Source organism: Anarrhichthys ocellatus, unplaced genomic scaffold (assembly GCF_004355925.1).
Source record: "Anarrhichthys ocellatus isolate YVR2014 unplaced genomic scaffold, GSC_Weel_1.0 scaffold48, whole genome shotgun sequence".
Lineage (NCBI taxonomy): Eukaryota > Metazoa > Chordata > Actinopteri > Perciformes > Anarhichadidae > Anarrhichthys > Anarrhichthys ocellatus.
The window spans coordinates 2,476,437-2,493,772 of record NW_022280078.1 but is presented as its reverse complement, the minus strand read 5'-3'; the positions used below and the strand labels follow the sequence as shown (position 1 = coordinate 2,493,772).

Genomic DNA, 17,336 nt, shown 5'->3' with positions numbered 1-17,336 from the left:
TGGGGGGGGGGGGCAGTGAGATAATCAGCACAAGGAGAACCATTCTCCAACTCAGCAGGAACAAAAGCTCCCTGCAAGGGTGTGTGTGTGTGTGTGTGTGTGTGTGTGTGTGTGTGTGTGTTGATAACCCAGTAGAGTCAGCAGGATCAGAAACCTCCCCAGAGAGTTGGGGAGTGGTTTTGTGTTTTTCGCGGTAGGTTTGGAGATGCATTGCCTTTGCCAAGGTACAGTTTATGTCTAGTGTGTGTGTGTATGTGTGTGTGTGTGTGTGTGTGTGTGTGTGTGTGTGTGTGTGTGTGTGTGTGTGTGTGTGTGTGTGTGTGTGTGTGTGTGTGTATGTGTGTGTGTGTGTGTGTGTATGTGTGTGGCTGTGTCTGATCCATGCCTATTGACTGCTGTGGAAAGCGGTACCAAAGAGCCACAGCCTGTGTTGCTTGTCAGAGCAGACAGCAGTGGTAGAAATACACTACATGGAAACAAGCATTGTACTTTAGTATGATCTTGAGGTACTTCAGTTGTACTACTGCACTTTCATTTTATGCTACACTTCATTCTTGACTCTACATTACGGAGGGCAATATTGAACATTTTACTCCAATACATTAATCTGACAGCTTTAGGTACTAGTTATTTTGCACATTAACATTTCATATTCAAAACACAAAAGCTGCACTTAGTAACTTTAAGCAAGTGCGATAAAAAGTTATTTTTATAAAGCATCACTATATCCTGACAGTAGTACATGAGACAGATAATCTGTGAAAAAAAATACAAGTTCCTCTGCCTCCTGTTAGTGCTTCTAATGGCATATGCAAGATTCCACCACGCCTGGAGGAAAACAACCAATTAGAGCCGAGGAGTCTCTGACGCAGCTGTCAATCACTGCTGGGGAAGCTTGTGAACTCCGATCAAACTTTCAAACTAGGCCAGCGCTGATCAAATATGAATCAAGACTCTGTTACTGTACAGCCTATTTTGAGAAACATCTTTTAGTTAATTAACTGTTTAGCTGTAAAATGAGAAGGTTTGCTGCGGTCAGTGGGCGGTGCTTGGCTTTGGCTCGGCTGCTTTCGGTATGGCGGCTGAGATTTTTCTCAAATTACAGCTTCTGATTGACACTGCGTTTCATTGCTCATTTTATGTTGTTATATTCTATTCTAATTTAAATATTTTGAATATCTGTTTATACATTTTCCATGTGTATAGCGGGGAGGGGGCTACAACTGCATTTCTTTGTGCAATCCAGTATTGTACAATAATGAATCCTTGAATCCTTAAATTAGAACTGGGTATTTAAAGGGAAAGCAAAGTGGAACTGTGAAATTATTTCTCAGTTTCTTCAGTGGTTTCGGTAACCTGGTGGCACTGTTGGATCACAACAAACCAGAATTCTCCTTTAAGTAAAAAAAAAAACGAGTGCGAGACTTGGGGAAAATGTCGAAATATGTTTGTACTCTACACTTCTCCTTTGATGCATAAAGACAGGACGAAAAGAGATAAAAGCCAAGTTAAGGATTATGGGTCAGTGTAATTTCCTTCATCTGCTTTGGTTCCTGCAGGGAGGCCTTTTGGAGATATTAACTGTAAAACAGTCTGTCTGGGGCTGAAGAAAACAAAGATGAAGGGATTCCCAGTAATACCTTTGTTTCGTTCCTCCTGCCTTGTGTTCTAACTGAATGATTTTCCGTCTCTTTGTTTTTCTTTCCCTCCGCCTCTCTCTATATGCTTTGAATCTGTCTCTCTGCCTCCCTCTTGCTGGTCTTTATTATCATTCCTCCTGTGATTCAACTGATGAATGGAGGGACTTTTGTGTGTCCTTTCGGGGGGGAAAGTAATTTGTATTCTGCTCCTGACTTCCTACTTTCTGCCTTCCCTTTCGTCCCCCTCTTTTTCTTTTTCCTCACAATAACAAGGGATGGTACATGAGGTTATTGAGTCTCCCTCGCTCACACATCCTCCCACAATGGTCACCTTCAAAAAGACCTTGCCATATGGGCCGGGCCATCTGGACTGTACCATGTTACAGTCGGTAGGGGAGGGGATGAGAGCCTCGTCGGGGGAGATATTAAGGGGCGGTTACAGTGAAACGCTCACCGAGCAGCTGAACCCTCTTGAAAGCCTTGATGAGTAGTCCATCCTAAGTTTATAAAGCAGCCTGGTGTTAAACAAGTGTGTTCTCATGGGAAGGATCAGTGATGGGAGTCCTCAATAATTCAGAGAGGAAATTCAGGACTGGCCCCACCATTAAACAAACACATGCATCACACTGGTCCAGGCCATTAAGGCTGCTGCTTAGTTTATGATGGTAATCGCATCCACACACATGCAGCTTATAGATAATTTACTCCACAGGTGCAACAACACTACAAATATCTTGTGTTTTCTGTGAAACCAAATCTTTCTCTTTCTCTCCGTCTTTTTCATTTTAGGGATCGAGCTTTGTTTGCCAGCCTGGCGTTTCTCCATGACCATGGTGGCCAGTTTTCTGATGGTGGGCGGGCAGCTACTGATGCCAGGGTTGGCCGCTCTGTGCCGCAATTGGCCGGACCGCGATGACTGGCAGGTCCTGCAGATTGTCATTATCAGCCCTTTTGTTCTGATGCTGCCCTACGTCTGGTGAGTCCCGCCCTCTGAGGAAATCCACAGCAGGGGGGGGAAGGGGGGGTGGGCAGATTCTTCTCTCACTGAGCCAGGCGATGGCTTGTACAGTACACACTGCACCTCACAGTACTGCGCAGCCTCTGCTTGAACTTACAAACAATACTCTCTTTCTTCTATTGTTTCCCTTCTTCCCCCCCATTTCTGTCTGTTTCCTCCTCTTGCTCTTACAAATCTGTTCTCACCCTTCTCTTCTCTTCCATGTCCTTCCCACTCCTCTCTCTCGCTCACTCACCAGGCTTCTTCCAGAGTCGTTGCGCTGGTTGCTGGCCACCCAGCACTACAGGCGGTCCAAAGTCATGATGCTGCGTATCGCCAAGAAGAACCAGGTTAACATGACAACCGAGCCACATGGAGTTCTGTTAGGTGAGGGGCATTAAACAAGATGAAAAATCCTGTGAATCTTTTTGCTTTATTCACTTCATAATGCAAATTATTTCACATCGTCATCTGTGTTGTGTTGCAGCCGCCTCTTGGCGTGTGATGAAATGAACATGCAACGAACACAAAGACACCGATTCACATGCAAAGTCTCAAAGATCCCCTTTCAATATGTGCAACCAGGCTGTAGTTTGCAATCGCACATACATGCTAAATCAATGAAGATCAAAAAAGTCTGATTTCTGTCCGAGACATAATGACCATTTTCATTTGAGTTTAATCTGTTTTGCAATTCAATATTTTATTATAGATGCCAGGAAACAGTGAAAACTGCCCATCACAATTTCTTAGAGCCCAATGTCATGTCTCGCTTGTTTTGTCGGATCAGCAGAACAAAACCCAAAGATATTAAAGACACAATATCAATGGGCAGTAAATTATCACTTTTGAGAAGCGCGAGTCAGTTTGAGGGATTTTTTTTATTACTTGATAAATGACTGGATGAATGGAGGATGAAAAAAGTCAATTAATTGTCCTTAAAGGATTTACCTTACCTCTCCCCCTTCTCACCGACTTCTCCTCCTCCCCTGCCCTGGCGATACATTCAGTGTTCATGCCTCTCCCAGTGGCCAAGCAGACCGACAGACAGACGATGAGTGTGTGCAAAGGGATGTGCTATCCATCTTAAGGTCCCAGAGCACATTAGCTTCTCTGAGCTAAAGGCCCCTTAGCGGCCGGCCTCTCATTACCTTCTGCAGGGAAAGGTCTCAAGGTGTGCGTTTCATGTTTCCTACCAGAGCTGGAGCAGGAGCTGCACAAGAAACCCCAGCCGACCTGTATTGTGAAGATGATGAGCACCAGGAACCTGTGGAAAAACATTGTGGTGCTGTGTGTGAACTCGTAAGTGTGTTGTGGCCGGGCTGGTACAGTTCCTTTTTGTTCATTGAAAAAAACGACATCCGTTGTGTTGAAAGAGCATGAATTACACATGGGCTCATCCTCCAGAGAGACATGAGGACATGTATGTGAGAGTAAACCTCACTGGCCCCGTGGCAGACGCATGTCTCAGGTACCACCTCGCTGTCCGCCTTCCAATTGTGTCTCTGTGTTGTTTGTGCAGGCTGACGGGTTACGGGATCCACCACTGCTTCGCCCGCAGTATGATGGACCCGGAGGCTCAGCCCACCGCTTTGTGCCACGCGGACTATTACACGATGGCTGGCATCGCTGTGGCAACCTGCCTGGCGGTTTGCCCCGCGGTGGGGTTGATGGGTCGGCGTGGAGGGCTGCTCACCTTCATGATCATTACAGCCCTGGCCTCCCTACTACAGCTGGGTTTACTCAACTGTGAGTACTCACACACAAGTCCTGCAACACTCACTGCGACACCTGTATACGCTTTGCATTCAAGGGTTGCACCTGTGCAGGTTACAATGATAAAACTCACTCAAAGTTGGGTGTAATTTTTGGAAAAACGAGTGTTTGATTTCAGACAAGTAAACAGCTTTGGTTGATGGCATCTTTTATCAGCTGTAGCTAGCTTGCTAAATAACGTAAAGTATGTGAATTGTTGTATTGCAAAAGTCCAAGACAGAAAAATCAGTTCAGAAAGTTCTGAAAGTTATTGCAAAAGTTGAAATTTGACGGTAAAGTGAGTTGGACATTTTGCATCCCTGTGTCATTAAAACGGTGCAGACTGCAGTTCTCCCTTTTTTTGACCTACATGTGCAGTACAGAAGTCATTATTTCAGACCTCAGTGGTAAACTGTTCAGAGTTCTCCTGAAGGCTTTTTTCCCCCCATTCTGCTTGTTTATGAGTCAGCACTGTGCTGCCCTTCGTGCTTACTAATGACATGTTCTCCTCTCTCCGACGCTCGCTAATGGAATCCAGTGATTGGCAAGTACAGCCTTCGCCATGACACAGGTACAACTACAGTTTGTTGATTTGGGATATATTTTAGTCTAGTTTTAAGGTCCCTGTGCAATAACGTCTTTGGCTTTGTTGAATACTCGATTCTGATTGGTCAGTTGTGGCATATGGTCTGTTATTTCTTTATAGCAGAGCTCTGCTATGAATAACAGACCATTGCTATGGACGCAGTTCTAATCTCCATACAGAGCGAGCGGACTGTTTTTTTTTTTTTTTTTATCGGAAGCAATAAAATATATTTTTTTAAATCAATAAAATCATTTGTGATAATGTATAGGGAGACGGTCATTTTTGCGAAGTGAACCCCGACAGGGATGAGCATGAATCTTGAATCACTCTGAAGGACCTCACTGTACATTATCACTTACTTAAACACTAATTTATGCCTCTGGCTTGTGTTAAATCATCAGCTGCTTGAGTTTTTCATGTCGGGTGTTTCTGGTGTACTTACGTTTTCTTGCCCTCCTCTGGACAGTTCTGCGAGACACTCTGAACAGGAAATTCTCGGTGGCCTTCTCCATCATCGGCATGTTCTCCTCTCACGCGGTCAGCACACTCAGCATATTCTTTTGTGCTGAAATCACCCCGACTGTCATCAGGTGAGCCTGGATGGTCATAAACACATAATACAACCCTTTGGGGAGCCTTCTGCAGGGGGCGAGCTCCAGGCTCTACTCAAAGGCATTTCTTATTTGTTACCTACAGTGAACCATCTACTATGGGCCATTTTAGTTGATTGAAGTGTGAAATACGTGCACTACACACTCTCCACAAAAATGGCCACATTTCATTAAAAGAAAAATGTGATGAATATGTATTATGAAAGGAAGAGTGAATAACTTGATTTGTTACGTTTAATTGACAGTGTGATCCATGTCTGTCTGTCAGCACACGTGAAATAATATTTTCCTGTTAGTACAAAATGGTGAAGTAGGCCTACATTGATTTCTTGTGTACCAACTGCAAAAAACAGTATACTATGCCAATTACTGTACAGTCCATACTGGGTACCTTTGGACAAAGCCCTTGTTCTCGTGTTGCTTATTAGCTCCATCTTGTGGTGCAGTTTTGACTGGCAGGCGAGGTGACTGGTGAGCCTGAAAGTACTTGCAAAGGGTTCAGTATGCTTCTAACGAACTAGTGCATACAAAGTATGGGCCAAAGGTGTCTAAAAGTACTAGTCTGAAAAGTCTGCCTCAATAGAGACGGACAGAATGAACCGCAACATACATCTACATAAACTTGATAATAAAAAGTCACTTCATAAACCTGTTCAGTGGTAACACAATCTGCCACACCTCTCTCTCTCTCTCTCTCTCTTCCCCCCCCCCCCCAATGCAGGGGTGGAGGACTGGGTCTGGTGCTGGCCAGCGCCGGCTTCGGCATGCTCACCGCGCCCATCATGGAGCTCCACAACCAGAAGGGCTACTTCCTGCATCACGTGATCTTCGCCTGCTGCACCCTGCTGTGCATCATCTGCCTGCTGCTGCTGCCCGAGCCGCGGGGCCAGCCCCTGCCGGAGAGCCTGGCTGACGGAGAGACCTTCACCCGACAGACGCTGCTCCATCCAGGAGAGCAGCATCTCCTACTGGCCAAGATGGACGGGGAGTACGCCCGCGTCCACGACACGCCCTTACACCTCACGACCACCGGGGGCGCTACGGTGGCAGCAGCAACCGCTCTGGCAGCGGTGCCCGCCTCATACGCCCTGGCCACTGGCGGGGAGGTGATTGGAAATTGCGCCATAGCCAACGGGGTGTGAGCATCCTAGCAATAGTCTACTAAAGTATTGCTTTAGCATTAATCTGAACTGAATGGTCGTTTAATTTGTGAAAGAAAAAAAAAACTTTTAAGGGAAAATAAAGAATCTTTCGGATGAACCAGATGAACTCTTTAACGGTGACGAGAATACATTGGTGTAGTTTGTAGTGACTATGATTCATTCAGGAGTTGCCAAAAAAAAATATTGTACTGGACCAAGTCTATCTGAAGTCCGTGTGTGTTAAATAATATGAAAGTCTTGAGTGGTGTTGGTGATGTTCTTGCACAGCCGTCCGCTCCGACGAGAATGATTTACAGGTCAAAGGAGCAGACAAGTGAGGAGGCAAACCAGCTTTGAATAACGCGTGCTCTGTGAGTTTTCTGTTTGCAGTTTTGAGTCGCTGAGAGGATTCCACTGCATCTTATAATTCTTTATAAGTTATTTTTGCACTAAATGTCAGAGACACAATCAAGTGTTTGTGATTTTCAGCCAACTTGTTTTGAGGATTGGCTAAACCACTACCACTCTATTTTGCATGAAAGGGCACAAATGTTTTTACATGTTTTCTCGTATATATTTGTGGTCCCTCTACTAGAAGTCCAATGTGGCACTTTATCCTCAGAGACGAGGTCATGTTTAGACACTGATTTTTAAAGAAAGCATTACTGCTACTGGTGCGGGTGTATGATGGTTGTCTGATGTGACGAACAGCCGGAGACCTTGGCAGACTCGTATGCATGTAGCCTGTGGAGAGAATAACGCTGATCAAATCTGAGAGTTGAACGGACCGAAGAGTGACCAGTCAGTGTACTATACTGTATGTCCTATGACGCTTCTCAGCATTTTAATGGCTTTATCGTGATGGCTCTGTTCTTTTTTTTTTTTTTTAACAAAACAGAGAATTGCAATTCAAGAAAACCAGTATTTATTTTGTCACGCTGCCAAGGGCAATTTTGTTGCTTGAAATACCTCCTTAGCAGATATTTCCACTCTCACTCCTTGTTCTCCTGTACTGTGGTAATGTTGTAATCCTGCTGCTAGGATGTGTAACTATAGCCAGAAAGCACAATATTTTACAGGTCGTTTTTAAAATAAACATTTGTGTAGATTAGAATAGAGCAGCGCAGTCTGCACAGACATTGTGATTGGTGTACATAAATAAACTTTACTACGTAAGTATCCCTTAGGACTGCATAAAAATGTAAGGTACGTATACATGTACCATTCATTCCTAATGTATGGACCATCAACCTTACTTTTATAGGATACACGATCATTGAATAGATAAACCATTTTTCATCCCTATAGACCATATTCATATTTAGTACACAGCACGTATTTTGAACACCCTGTACGGTTTTACTAGTTTGTATGTTTTCAACAGTTAAACACTCGGAGAAAAAAAACAAAACTCAACCACTAAATGCTGTTTTCTAAGTGGTATTTTTTTAATACGACACATTTGTACAAAAAGCCATAGGCCTACATGTTTTGATAATAAACCACTTAATTTATTATGTCAATAAAAGAACACTTGATGTGACAGTTTGTGGTTTTTTGTGTTGGAGTACCGTTACAGTATCTGCAGGAGTATGGGAACTCCACATAGAAGGAGAAGGAGCTTTTATGTTGCCCGTCTTCCTACATGTCGTCAGTTCTACACAAAGTTCAATAAACAATCAAAAGTGTTCCGGGTGAAGCTCCACCTCCTTTTTGATCCTGCTCTCCACCAAGAGACTGATGTTGGAGTTCGTCATTGGAAGACTGTAACTCACATATACTTGCTTTTTGGTCTTCTTCGCTGCAAAACAGACAGACACAGACCATTATTTGTTATAGTAGACAATTACAATGAAGTCATCAGTCTTGGAGGTTGTGGAGATCCAAAAGGAAGTGTTTTTAATAGACCTCGTCACTGTTTTGCATGTTTTAGCCTTTTCGATACAATATATGTATCGTATTTACAAACATTGTACAAAGCGTGCCACAAGATGTTTGTGTGTTTATCACACATTTAAGATCAACTTGTGAAGAAGACTTTGTTTTGACATCTATATCAAAGTGAAAATTATCGCTTTTAAAATATAACCACATAACATCTGAAAACAGCGCTCCATAACTTTTTACATTATCAGCAATAATAAAACAAAGTCATGCATCATTACCTAGTCTCTGTGCCATGGAATTTGGAGCGGTATTGGATGGGTCCCCCATGACTAATGTAGATAAAGGCATCGAATCCTGCAGACGAAAAAACAATGAGCAGAACAGCAGTTAGTCTCTTAAATCATTAGCGCTCTCACATCCAAAATAATGTTTGACTTTATTAATATCTGTCGTCAACCTAAATGATTTCCAAATGAAGGCAAGAGACCGTAAACTGAGGACAGTTCAGTTGTCTCTGTGGTTTGTGGTAGTCAGACGATGTATTGTACTTTGGGCAGCAGATGTATTATATTTTGCCTACTAAGGACCCTAATAATACCGAGTCATCGGGACAACACCTTCCTCTTTAAGGATCAACACATCCAGATCACAACTAAACCACGTTTCTCTTGTGGTACTTAGCCATGGATGCCAGAGATAAGCACTTTAACACAACACAATACCTATTAGCCTAAGTCTTAATGGAAACAACAATCAAACAGGAATGTCTATTTTGGATAATCTTGGATAATCATCATTACACTGGTGCAAAATGTATTTAAATTCATTACTATAAAACATCAGTCCTACTTCTTGTTACGATACTGCCCACAATGGCCTCCAAGCTTTGGAGATATACTGTACTGTAAAGGGATAAGTACTACAGTATGAACACTAAAGAAAAGATAATCTCAAGCTTTATATTGTAACATCGTCGACTCCTAATAAATGCAGAAAGTTTCTTTTGTATTTTGCAACGGTTTGACATTTCAGTCACTGAAACTTTTGTCATTAACCCAATACAAAATGAGCCAAACGGAATTAAAATGTGTACCCGCAAAAGAGTTGAAAAAGTAAAAAATAAATAAAAACAAAATAGCAACAAATCTTGACAGAAAAGTTCCTCAGAGCAATCCACTCTCTGGAACGTAGACCTCACTGAAAAGGGTTTGCAGCGATGATAACATGTCTTTTATTTATTACTGTGTGGACTAAAACTGTGGAACAGTCTGCCCACAAATATATAACAAATAACGTCAGCAAATTTATTTAAGAAGTATCTAAACACTTGTTTTTTTTAATCTTGCAGTAGAGTCGCAGTATTATTTTGTTGCTTGCCCATTTTATTGAATCTTACTAAAATGTTTTATTTTCTAACCTGTTGGAAATAGGTTTGTTTTGCAACATTTGTACCTGTTAAACCTTTTTAAACATGTTTAATGCAGGTAAATGGAAAGCACATTGACCTGGATCGTGTGAATGAAAGAAATTATTGTCACTATTATGATTTGGGTGAACTTACTATTGAGGCCTTTAACCAGTGCCTCAACATGACTACAGAGTCCACACATATAATAGTCCAAGTGCAGTAAAAAAGCGATTTAAGACCTACAGTCTATGGTTAGAACATTTCCCTCTGAGATGTAGTGCAGAAGTATGAAGAAGCATGAAAAGAAAATACTCCAGTAAAAAACGTTGTACTTAAACAGAGTACTTGTGTACTCACATATCTGCTGCCCATCGAGACCGCCAGGTTGGACAGAACCGGACTGGAGCCGACCCACAGGAAGAACCCTCCGCTGAGCTTCATCACGTGAAAGTGTATGACCTGCTCCAAAATCCTCTCCGAAAAATTGTGCACCGTTATGGCCTCAAACACCTCTCCGTTTCGTGCGTCGTTCATTTTTGTGTAACTCTTCTCTACCTGCATGTACACAGAGAAGCCTAGCAACCACTCGAGCTCGTGCTAGCTACAAACAGAAACAGCCAGCTACTTCCTGGTTAAAGAACAGTGGCAGCCCGAAGCAATCGATCGTCAATACGCAGATGTGAACATGTCCAACTCACATATTTAAATCTGCTTTTTGTTTGTTAGTTATAATGTCATCTCCCTGCCTTGTTTATGCTGTTATTGCTTTCATTGTTTCCGTTTTTACCAAATGAATTGCCTTTGAGTACATGTTTAAGCGCATATTCAAATAAAACGTACTATTATTACATCCAAGGAAACACCAGGGCCCCTCGTACCTGGCTAACTGAGCTTGAACCTGCTCCAGCGCAGGCTAATTTAAATTAGCTGGATAAGCTTGCCACTCCCCCGGGAAAAATGGCAGCTCCCTTCCTCAGAGATCCCATTGATCAAGGAGCGATATTAGTTAGATTAGCGTTTTATAGGGAGAGAGTTCTTCGAGATCGCCAAGATCCGTTATCACATCATGATGACTTCCTGTACGAGCGCTATCGATTCTGCCGACAAGGAATCATTTATTTACAAGACCTTCTGGAGCCATGCATTGCGAACACCACACGCCGCAGCCGAGCACTGACTGTCTCACAGACTGGATGCAGCCTTGCGCTTTTTTGCGAGTGGTAAATTTTTGTACAGTATCGGCGATGCGGAGAACATCGGGAAAGCCGCTGCATGCCGTGCTGTTCGTAAAGTTTATTTGGCGCTTAAGAGACTTATGGATGTGTTCATTACATTCCCTGGCCATGTGCGAGTAAATTCAATCAAAGAGGGCTTTTATGGAATTGCAGGTAATTGAGTTATTCAATATTTCACCATTTAATGAAAATGCATTCCTATCACTATTCATTACGGAGCTTATCATTATGCAGAGTTTCCCAATGTCATTGGCGCAGTGGACTGCACGCAGATCCCCATCAAATCGCCCTCTGGCCCAAACGAGGCAGATTTTGTCAATGGAAAAGGCTTTCACAGCATTAATGTGCAGGTACTTATGACATAATTTTCCTCAAATTACATTGCTATAAAAACAATCGTATGTCTTTGACAATAGGGGTCATGGACCTTGCAATTGCCTGCTGTAGGCTACCCATGTACTGTACAATACCCATGACTTGACCGCAATTCATCTTAGATGATCTGTGACTCCACCTGCCTCATAACACATGTTGTGGCCAAGTGGCTGGGCTCCGTCCAGGACTCCAGAATATTCCGAGAGTCTACACTGTGCCACAGCTTCGAGCAAGGTATAGCAAATACCATGTCATTCAGAAATTGCTTATTTTATGTAGAGATGATCCAACATTGTACATATCATATACTAGGTCACTACGATGGACTCCTAATTGGAGACAGGGGTTATGCCTGCAAGCCCTACCTCATGACCCCCTATGCAGAGCCAGCACCAGGCCCTCAAGCCCGTTTCAACGGGGCTCTTGCTTGAACGAGAGCCTGGATTGAAATGACCTTCGGCCAACTGAAGGCCAGATTCACATGTCTGCGGGGGCTGCGGGTGGCACCAGACAGGGCATGTGACATCACTGTGGCATGTGCAGTGCTCCACAATGTGGCTACAATCACGAAGGAGAGGGTCCCAGTTATCATGGACCATCCTGAGGATGACCTAGAGCCAGTACACTTGGATGAGCAGACCGCACCGGCTGCAAGGGACAGAATTGCCCACCATCATTTTAGTTAGGTGTATATTTTGTATTCATATTATTAATTAATCAGTAACTTAAGTTGTTAAATAAATGTAGTGAAGTCACAGAAAATGGAAACACTAAAGTAAATTGCAAGAAGCCTAAGTTCAGTAAATGTATTTAGTTACATTCCACCACTGCTTTGAGTAAATTAAACATTAAATATAAATCATCATGTAAATTAACTTAGGCACCACTTTAAAGGAGGGCTTATAAGTTGTAAGTGATGTTTTCTATTCATGCTAATAAATCATTTTTAATGTGAAATCATTAAAATGTGTCTTGTAATCACCAAAGTTAGCCTCTAATGTAACTGACTTTTCATGAATGTATTCTGCGGGGCTTTGCGAGGAACACAAATAACAACTAATGATACTGACATTTTACAATATCTTAACTTCAGTTCTGCAAGGCTACGGCTATTGATACAGCTGTATAGTTTAGATTTGCATTAATCTTTGTATTAGCCACAATTACAACAAATATTATGAAGTTACATAATATGAGAAATAAGTGATTTACTTGAAAAAAAATAACTGACGTCTTCAAGTAATATACAACAATTGATGCTTCAAAAAAACAGTAGAATTTAGACATTTATCAAAATGAAGCGTAATTATTTGCAGTCACTCTGGTTCTTCTCCACAAAAGGATCATCATAATTTCACAGTTTTAATGAATTGATTGATTCATTTATTAATTGTCTTCCAGAAAGTCTTCCACCAGTTTGTTGAATTCATCAGCGTACCTCAGGTGGATATTGTGTTTACCCTCTGGCATCAGGTGTAATCTAGATTCAGGACAGAAAAAAAGAGGCTATACACGTCACATGTTTTTTTCCTGAATTTAAGGTAATCATCACGTTGTTGATATTTAAGTGTGTGTGTGTGTGTGTGTGTGTGTGGGCAGTCTCACCGTGATCCCTTGATGTGTTTGAGGAGACACTGTGGGTGGAAGCTGGGCACCATGGGGTCTTTCTCTCCATGGATGATGAAGGTTGGACAGCTGATTAGGGGCAGAAGCTCCAGGCAGATACTCCCTGACCGGAGGACATTTAGGTTAACATTTTGGCTTTTATCTTTTCATCTGCATTACATTATCAATACTTTACAAACATCAATAAGCAGCTTCCTTGATAAGTGCATTATGACAACAAAGCATTCCTCCGCGATCTCTTGATTTGATCATTTCTGATGGTTTTCAGTTTTAACTTGACTTGTGTAATGGATCGGAAACAACATGGATTCAGTACCTTCCGGTCTTTCTGCATACTGTGCAAACCCATCCCCCCAGGCCTCCCAGGTTTTAGCAAAGGCTTCTGCTCCATACACATCCTCCATGGGCTTCCTCATCTTCGCACTCCATTTGGAGACGTCTCGGACCGCTGCGTGTTCCCACAGAGACCCATGCGCACACATTATACAAAGTTATGAATGATTACACCAGGCACAGTGCACACTGTTTGGGACTACACTGGTAGATTACCATTGTACAGCTTGAGGTCCTGCTGGGAAACAAAGGCATTGGCTCCCCATACAACCATCTTGCTGATCACGTGGGGGTGCCTCGCTGCTGCGATCATAGCGGTGATTCCTCCGTCACTCCACCCCAGCAGAGAGAACTTGCCAAAGCCTAATGCCTGTAAAATGAGAGATGTTATTCATCACTGACAAAGTCTATATTGTCTCATGTGCAACAAATACACTAAACAATGAACAAACAGACCTGAATTAGCTTTGATTCTTCTCATCACACAGTTTGGTGATCAAAGCACATATTTGCTAGACGGTGAACTACATATGGCAATACAAATTATAAAAAGCTGCTGTAAACATGTATGTGCATGGGTTGCTAAACCGATAGCATGGATTAAGAAACTGTGTGCTTGATTTAGCAGTCGGGATTATTTATCAGTGTCAGAAACACAGTGAGAGAGCTTCCTGTTTATAGCAGCCATTTAGAGATTAGCTAAGTACAATTCAGAGGAGGTATCTTAAGGTATAATTTGTGCTTCAACATAAAGAGTAATCTTGCCACATAAACATGCTTTGACTGACTTTTAAAAATGTATATTAAGTGCATCATAAAGGAAGTTATAGTGTGTTCATTATTAGTCTGAAACCAGTTTTTACCCCCTGCTTTCATTTAGCTGGAGAGACAATTTAGAACTTCCTTATATGACTTTCTCTCCACAATTATAATTTCCCAATTACTATTCTGAATGCATGACATGTATTCCAGCAACTTGCTTCAAAGTGTTATTCAATTGAGCATTCAACTCATCAATTCATGCTCTCACATTCACACACCCATTCTACTCTTAGATAACTATGCAATTCATGCCGGTAATAATGATCAACAATGATCAACAGACGGATAAGACCTTCATCAGATCCACTGCGTCCTTTGCATCCCTCTCAAAGAAGTCAGGGGGGAAGTCTCTGTCCGGTGGGCGGGACTGTCCGTAACCACGGGGATCCCAGCCCACGACAGTATAACGCTCCTTATTCAGAGACTTCAGCTGAGGTCCAAAATCAGTCCGAGTGCACCCTGTGGTAGAAGAGACCAAAACAAAAAGGCTTTCAACAAGCTCTAGGGGATGAACACATTTGGGACATGAGGCAGAGATACTGTATGTGTGAGAGTGATTTTGCCAGAAGGTCCAAGAAGAGGTATGTTGTTGTTGTTTTTACCCAGAGCACCGGGAAGCAACAGCACAGCGTGTTTCCCTCTGCCCGTCTGCTCGTAGTACAGATCCACTCCATTAACACGCTGCCTGCCTGAGGCCACCGAAGAGCTGCGGGGAAACAGACAAGCAGACTGTGGCAGTAATGGTCATGGTGATGGATGTAACAACAGAACAGCTCTGTCTGGTGAAAAACACTGGCTTTCATTTTGGCAGTCACAGCAAAACCAAATATGACCAAAAACTACAGCCATGACAACATGACAACATGACTGTGTTGTTCTTGTGTTTCATTAGTGTTCAGAAAAGTTCGATCAGCGGCTGCGACTCATGCTCAACATCCTGGTTCCCCATCGCCCTCAATGACAGCTTTAAACATTCTTGTAATTTTGAATGAATCTTGACAACATTGTTGTGTTATTACAGCCATGTTACTGTAAATGTGACGGTGTTTTGTCCTCGTTTCTCCGTTTGCACCTCCAGGTCATTGGGACTTGCTGTTAAACATGACTCATGCTGTGAAGGAAGGCCCCTCTGAGCTGAACATGCCAGCAACGATACTTTAAGAAAACAGGAAGCTGCACGGAAGATGACTGCATTCTTTGATAAAGCGTCACTGAATTAGAAAAAATAGTTGCATGGGAAAATGCTGCAGCCGAGAAGAAGTCTTGTGGACTTGTGCAGATATTGTGTCGAAATGTCAACATGGATAAGATCCTGTAGGATTTTAGCAGGACATCTTCCACAGACGGCTAAAGCTGTTAACTCAACACAGAGTTCTGATCAATCATCATTTTTACAGCAATGATTTACATTGAAGAAAAGAGCCATATATTTTATATAAATAATATGTATTATATAAATAATATGTATTATATAAATAATACATATATAAATGTATGATTGTATTCTCATAGACCATGTCGAAGAGTAATTAGTCTTCAATTTTGTCTAAGAAATGTTGTTTTTTGGAGGAGTTATGCATCTCATCATGTATTAAAAGAACAAAGCAGTGTTTTTTGTAGATATACCTGATTAGAGAGGGGGATGTTGCCATACTGTTTCAGTTTAAATAGTCTTCTTCACTTGACTATTTAATAATGGGATTTCATTTTGTTTATAAGAAAGCATTTTTATTCCTTTTTCATTTTGAAAATATCCACTCTTACATTGTAGGCTTGCTAATGAAAATATACCATATAATAATACGTGTATCAGCAACTAAAATACTACTACTAATACTGATAGATACGATTAGATTGGTTAACAATAGAGACTACAGCAGAATGTGTACTGCGTTTATAAATTCTCACAATTTCTGCAATGCTATTTCGTGCATACTGTATATGGTGCACTACCTGCACACACTGCGCCATCTAGTGGCAACAAATCAAACAATCCTTCAGAGAAACTCTGCTAGAAGGACGAACATGCTGCAAACAGCAGGGCTGGCATTTCCTGCTGTGGTTTTGTTTTTCACTGCAGCACTCCGTGGTTAAAGTCCAGGCTTTGAATGTGCGAATTTACATTTAAATATCAAATTGAAAACTGTTACCAGTACAGCTGTGCAGCGGTCGTGGCTCTCCTCGTGACGGTTCTGCGTGTAAAGAAACGTCCTCGGAGTAAAAACAACGCCATTCCTCGGACGTCCTCGCAGACCGAACCGTTCTGCTGCAGGTCTTCTTTAGGTGGTTAAAGGTTAAACTTTCCAGTGCTGGATTACATGTCTTCAGCCAGAAAGAGATTTAGTTAGAGGTTTTTTTTTTAGGGAATACAGGAAGTCAGGTTGGCTCTTTCCGCCTCGTCTTTATTGACATAACATTTATAGCGAAGTAGTACGAAAACGAACCGAAAGACAAACATTCACGTGAATCGTATTATATTCGACACACTGGGAAATATTTCAGTAACACATTATTTTACAGATCAAGTTCCTAAGAAGTTTGATAGACCTATGTGGAACAGGGAAAGTAGAGACAACGAGATGCAGTAAATAGGCAGGTGAAGTTTCTAGCAAATTATAATTGAAAGTAATTTATTGGAATTGTGCCAACAGGGCAATGTTAGTATACAAAAGTAGTCCTTTGCAGAAAACGTCCCGAGGAGGGTTAGGAAACTATGAGACCTATAAAATAAAGTTTTACGACTTTACATTTATATTCCTTTTGTCTGCCAACATGTCACTCACAGACAAAGAGAATATGGCATCCTACATAGTGACACATGCTTGGTGTCAGTTAGACCCCAGAGACCTCTTGTGAAATAACTATGACATTTAGTTTGAGATTTTGGAGGGGTAAAGCTGTATAAATATTACATTCAAC

The 17,336-nt window shown here is 42.0% G+C and overlaps 3 protein-coding genes and 1 pseudogene across 3 annotated transcripts in view; 2 read left to right on the top strand and 2 right to left on the bottom strand.

Annotated features, from left to right (window-relative positions):
- slc22a23 (solute carrier family 22 member 23) overlaps positions 1-8,274 on the top strand; it is a 19,218-nt gene extending 10,944 nt beyond the window's left edge. Inside the window, exons 4-10 of the mRNA XM_031869687.1 lie at positions 2,430-2,616; positions 2,897-3,024; positions 3,837-3,939; positions 4,160-4,386; positions 4,931-4,963; positions 5,445-5,568; positions 6,311-8,274. Coding sequence (XP_031725547.1) covers positions 2,430-2,616; positions 2,897-3,024; positions 3,837-3,939; positions 4,160-4,386; positions 4,931-4,963; positions 5,445-5,568; positions 6,311-6,731 — 1,223 coding nt within the window. The 3' untranslated portion in view covers positions 6,732-8,274. The remainder of the gene's footprint in view (positions 1-2,429; positions 2,617-2,896; positions 3,025-3,836; positions 3,940-4,159; positions 4,387-4,930; positions 4,964-5,444; positions 5,569-6,310) is intronic.
- On the bottom strand, positions 8,159-10,875 carry psmg4 (proteasome (prosome, macropain) assembly chaperone 4). Its single transcript, XM_031869688.1, has 3 exons — positions 10,384-10,875; positions 8,897-8,972; positions 8,159-8,532 (listed from the first exon to the last, which is right to left on the bottom strand). The coding sequence occupies exons 1-3, from the start codon at positions 10,585-10,587 to the stop codon at positions 8,411-8,413; spliced, it is 402 nt and encodes a 133-aa protein (XP_031725548.1). The 5' UTR covers positions 10,588-10,875; the 3' UTR covers positions 8,159-8,410.
- Positions 10,876-10,983: 108 nt separating this feature from the next.
- Positions 10,984-12,322, top strand: LOC116395631 (putative nuclease HARBI1; annotated as a pseudogene).
- bphl (biphenyl hydrolase like) lies at positions 11,607-16,879 on the bottom strand. The gene is made up of 7 exons (XM_031869637.1): positions 16,568-16,879; positions 15,020-15,123; positions 14,710-14,876; positions 13,812-13,965; positions 13,579-13,710; positions 13,242-13,365; positions 11,607-13,116 (listed from the first exon to the last, which is right to left on the bottom strand). Exons 1-7 carry the CDS (start codon positions 16,648-16,650, stop codon positions 13,023-13,025), a joined length of 858 nt encoding a protein of 285 aa, XP_031725497.1. The 5' UTR covers positions 16,651-16,879; the 3' UTR covers positions 11,607-13,022.
- Positions 16,880-17,336: the final 457 nt, after the last annotated feature.

What these genes read in the sequence shown, in the direction of transcription:
- psmg4 (XM_031869688.1), bottom strand. Translation starts at nt 10,587, where the DNA reads ATGCAGGTAGAGAAGAGTTACACAAAAATGAACGACGCACGAAACGGA. An exon ending in TCTCGATGGGCAGCAGATAT is followed by an intron (nt 8,973 to 10,383) that starts GTGAGTACACAA and finishes TTTCGTCTGCAG; the next exon opens with GATTCGATGCCTTTATCTAC. An exon ending in TTCCATGGCACAGAGACTAG is followed by an intron (nt 8,533 to 8,896) that starts GTAATGATGCAT and finishes TCTGTTTTGCAG; the next exon opens with CGAAGAAGACCAAAAAGCAA.
- bphl (XM_031869637.1), bottom strand. Translation starts at nt 16,650, where the DNA reads ATGGCGTTGTTTTTACTCCGAGGACGTTTCTTTACACGCAGAACCGTC. An exon ending in ACCGCTGCACAGCTGTACTG is followed by an intron (nt 15,124 to 16,567) that starts GTAACAGTTTTC and finishes GTTTCCCCGCAG; the next exon opens with CTCTTCGGTGGCCTCAGGCA. An exon ending in GTTGCTTCCCGGTGCTCTGG is followed by an intron (nt 14,877 to 15,019) that starts GTAAAAACAACA and finishes CTTCTACCACAG; the next exon opens with GGTGCACTCGGACTGATTTT.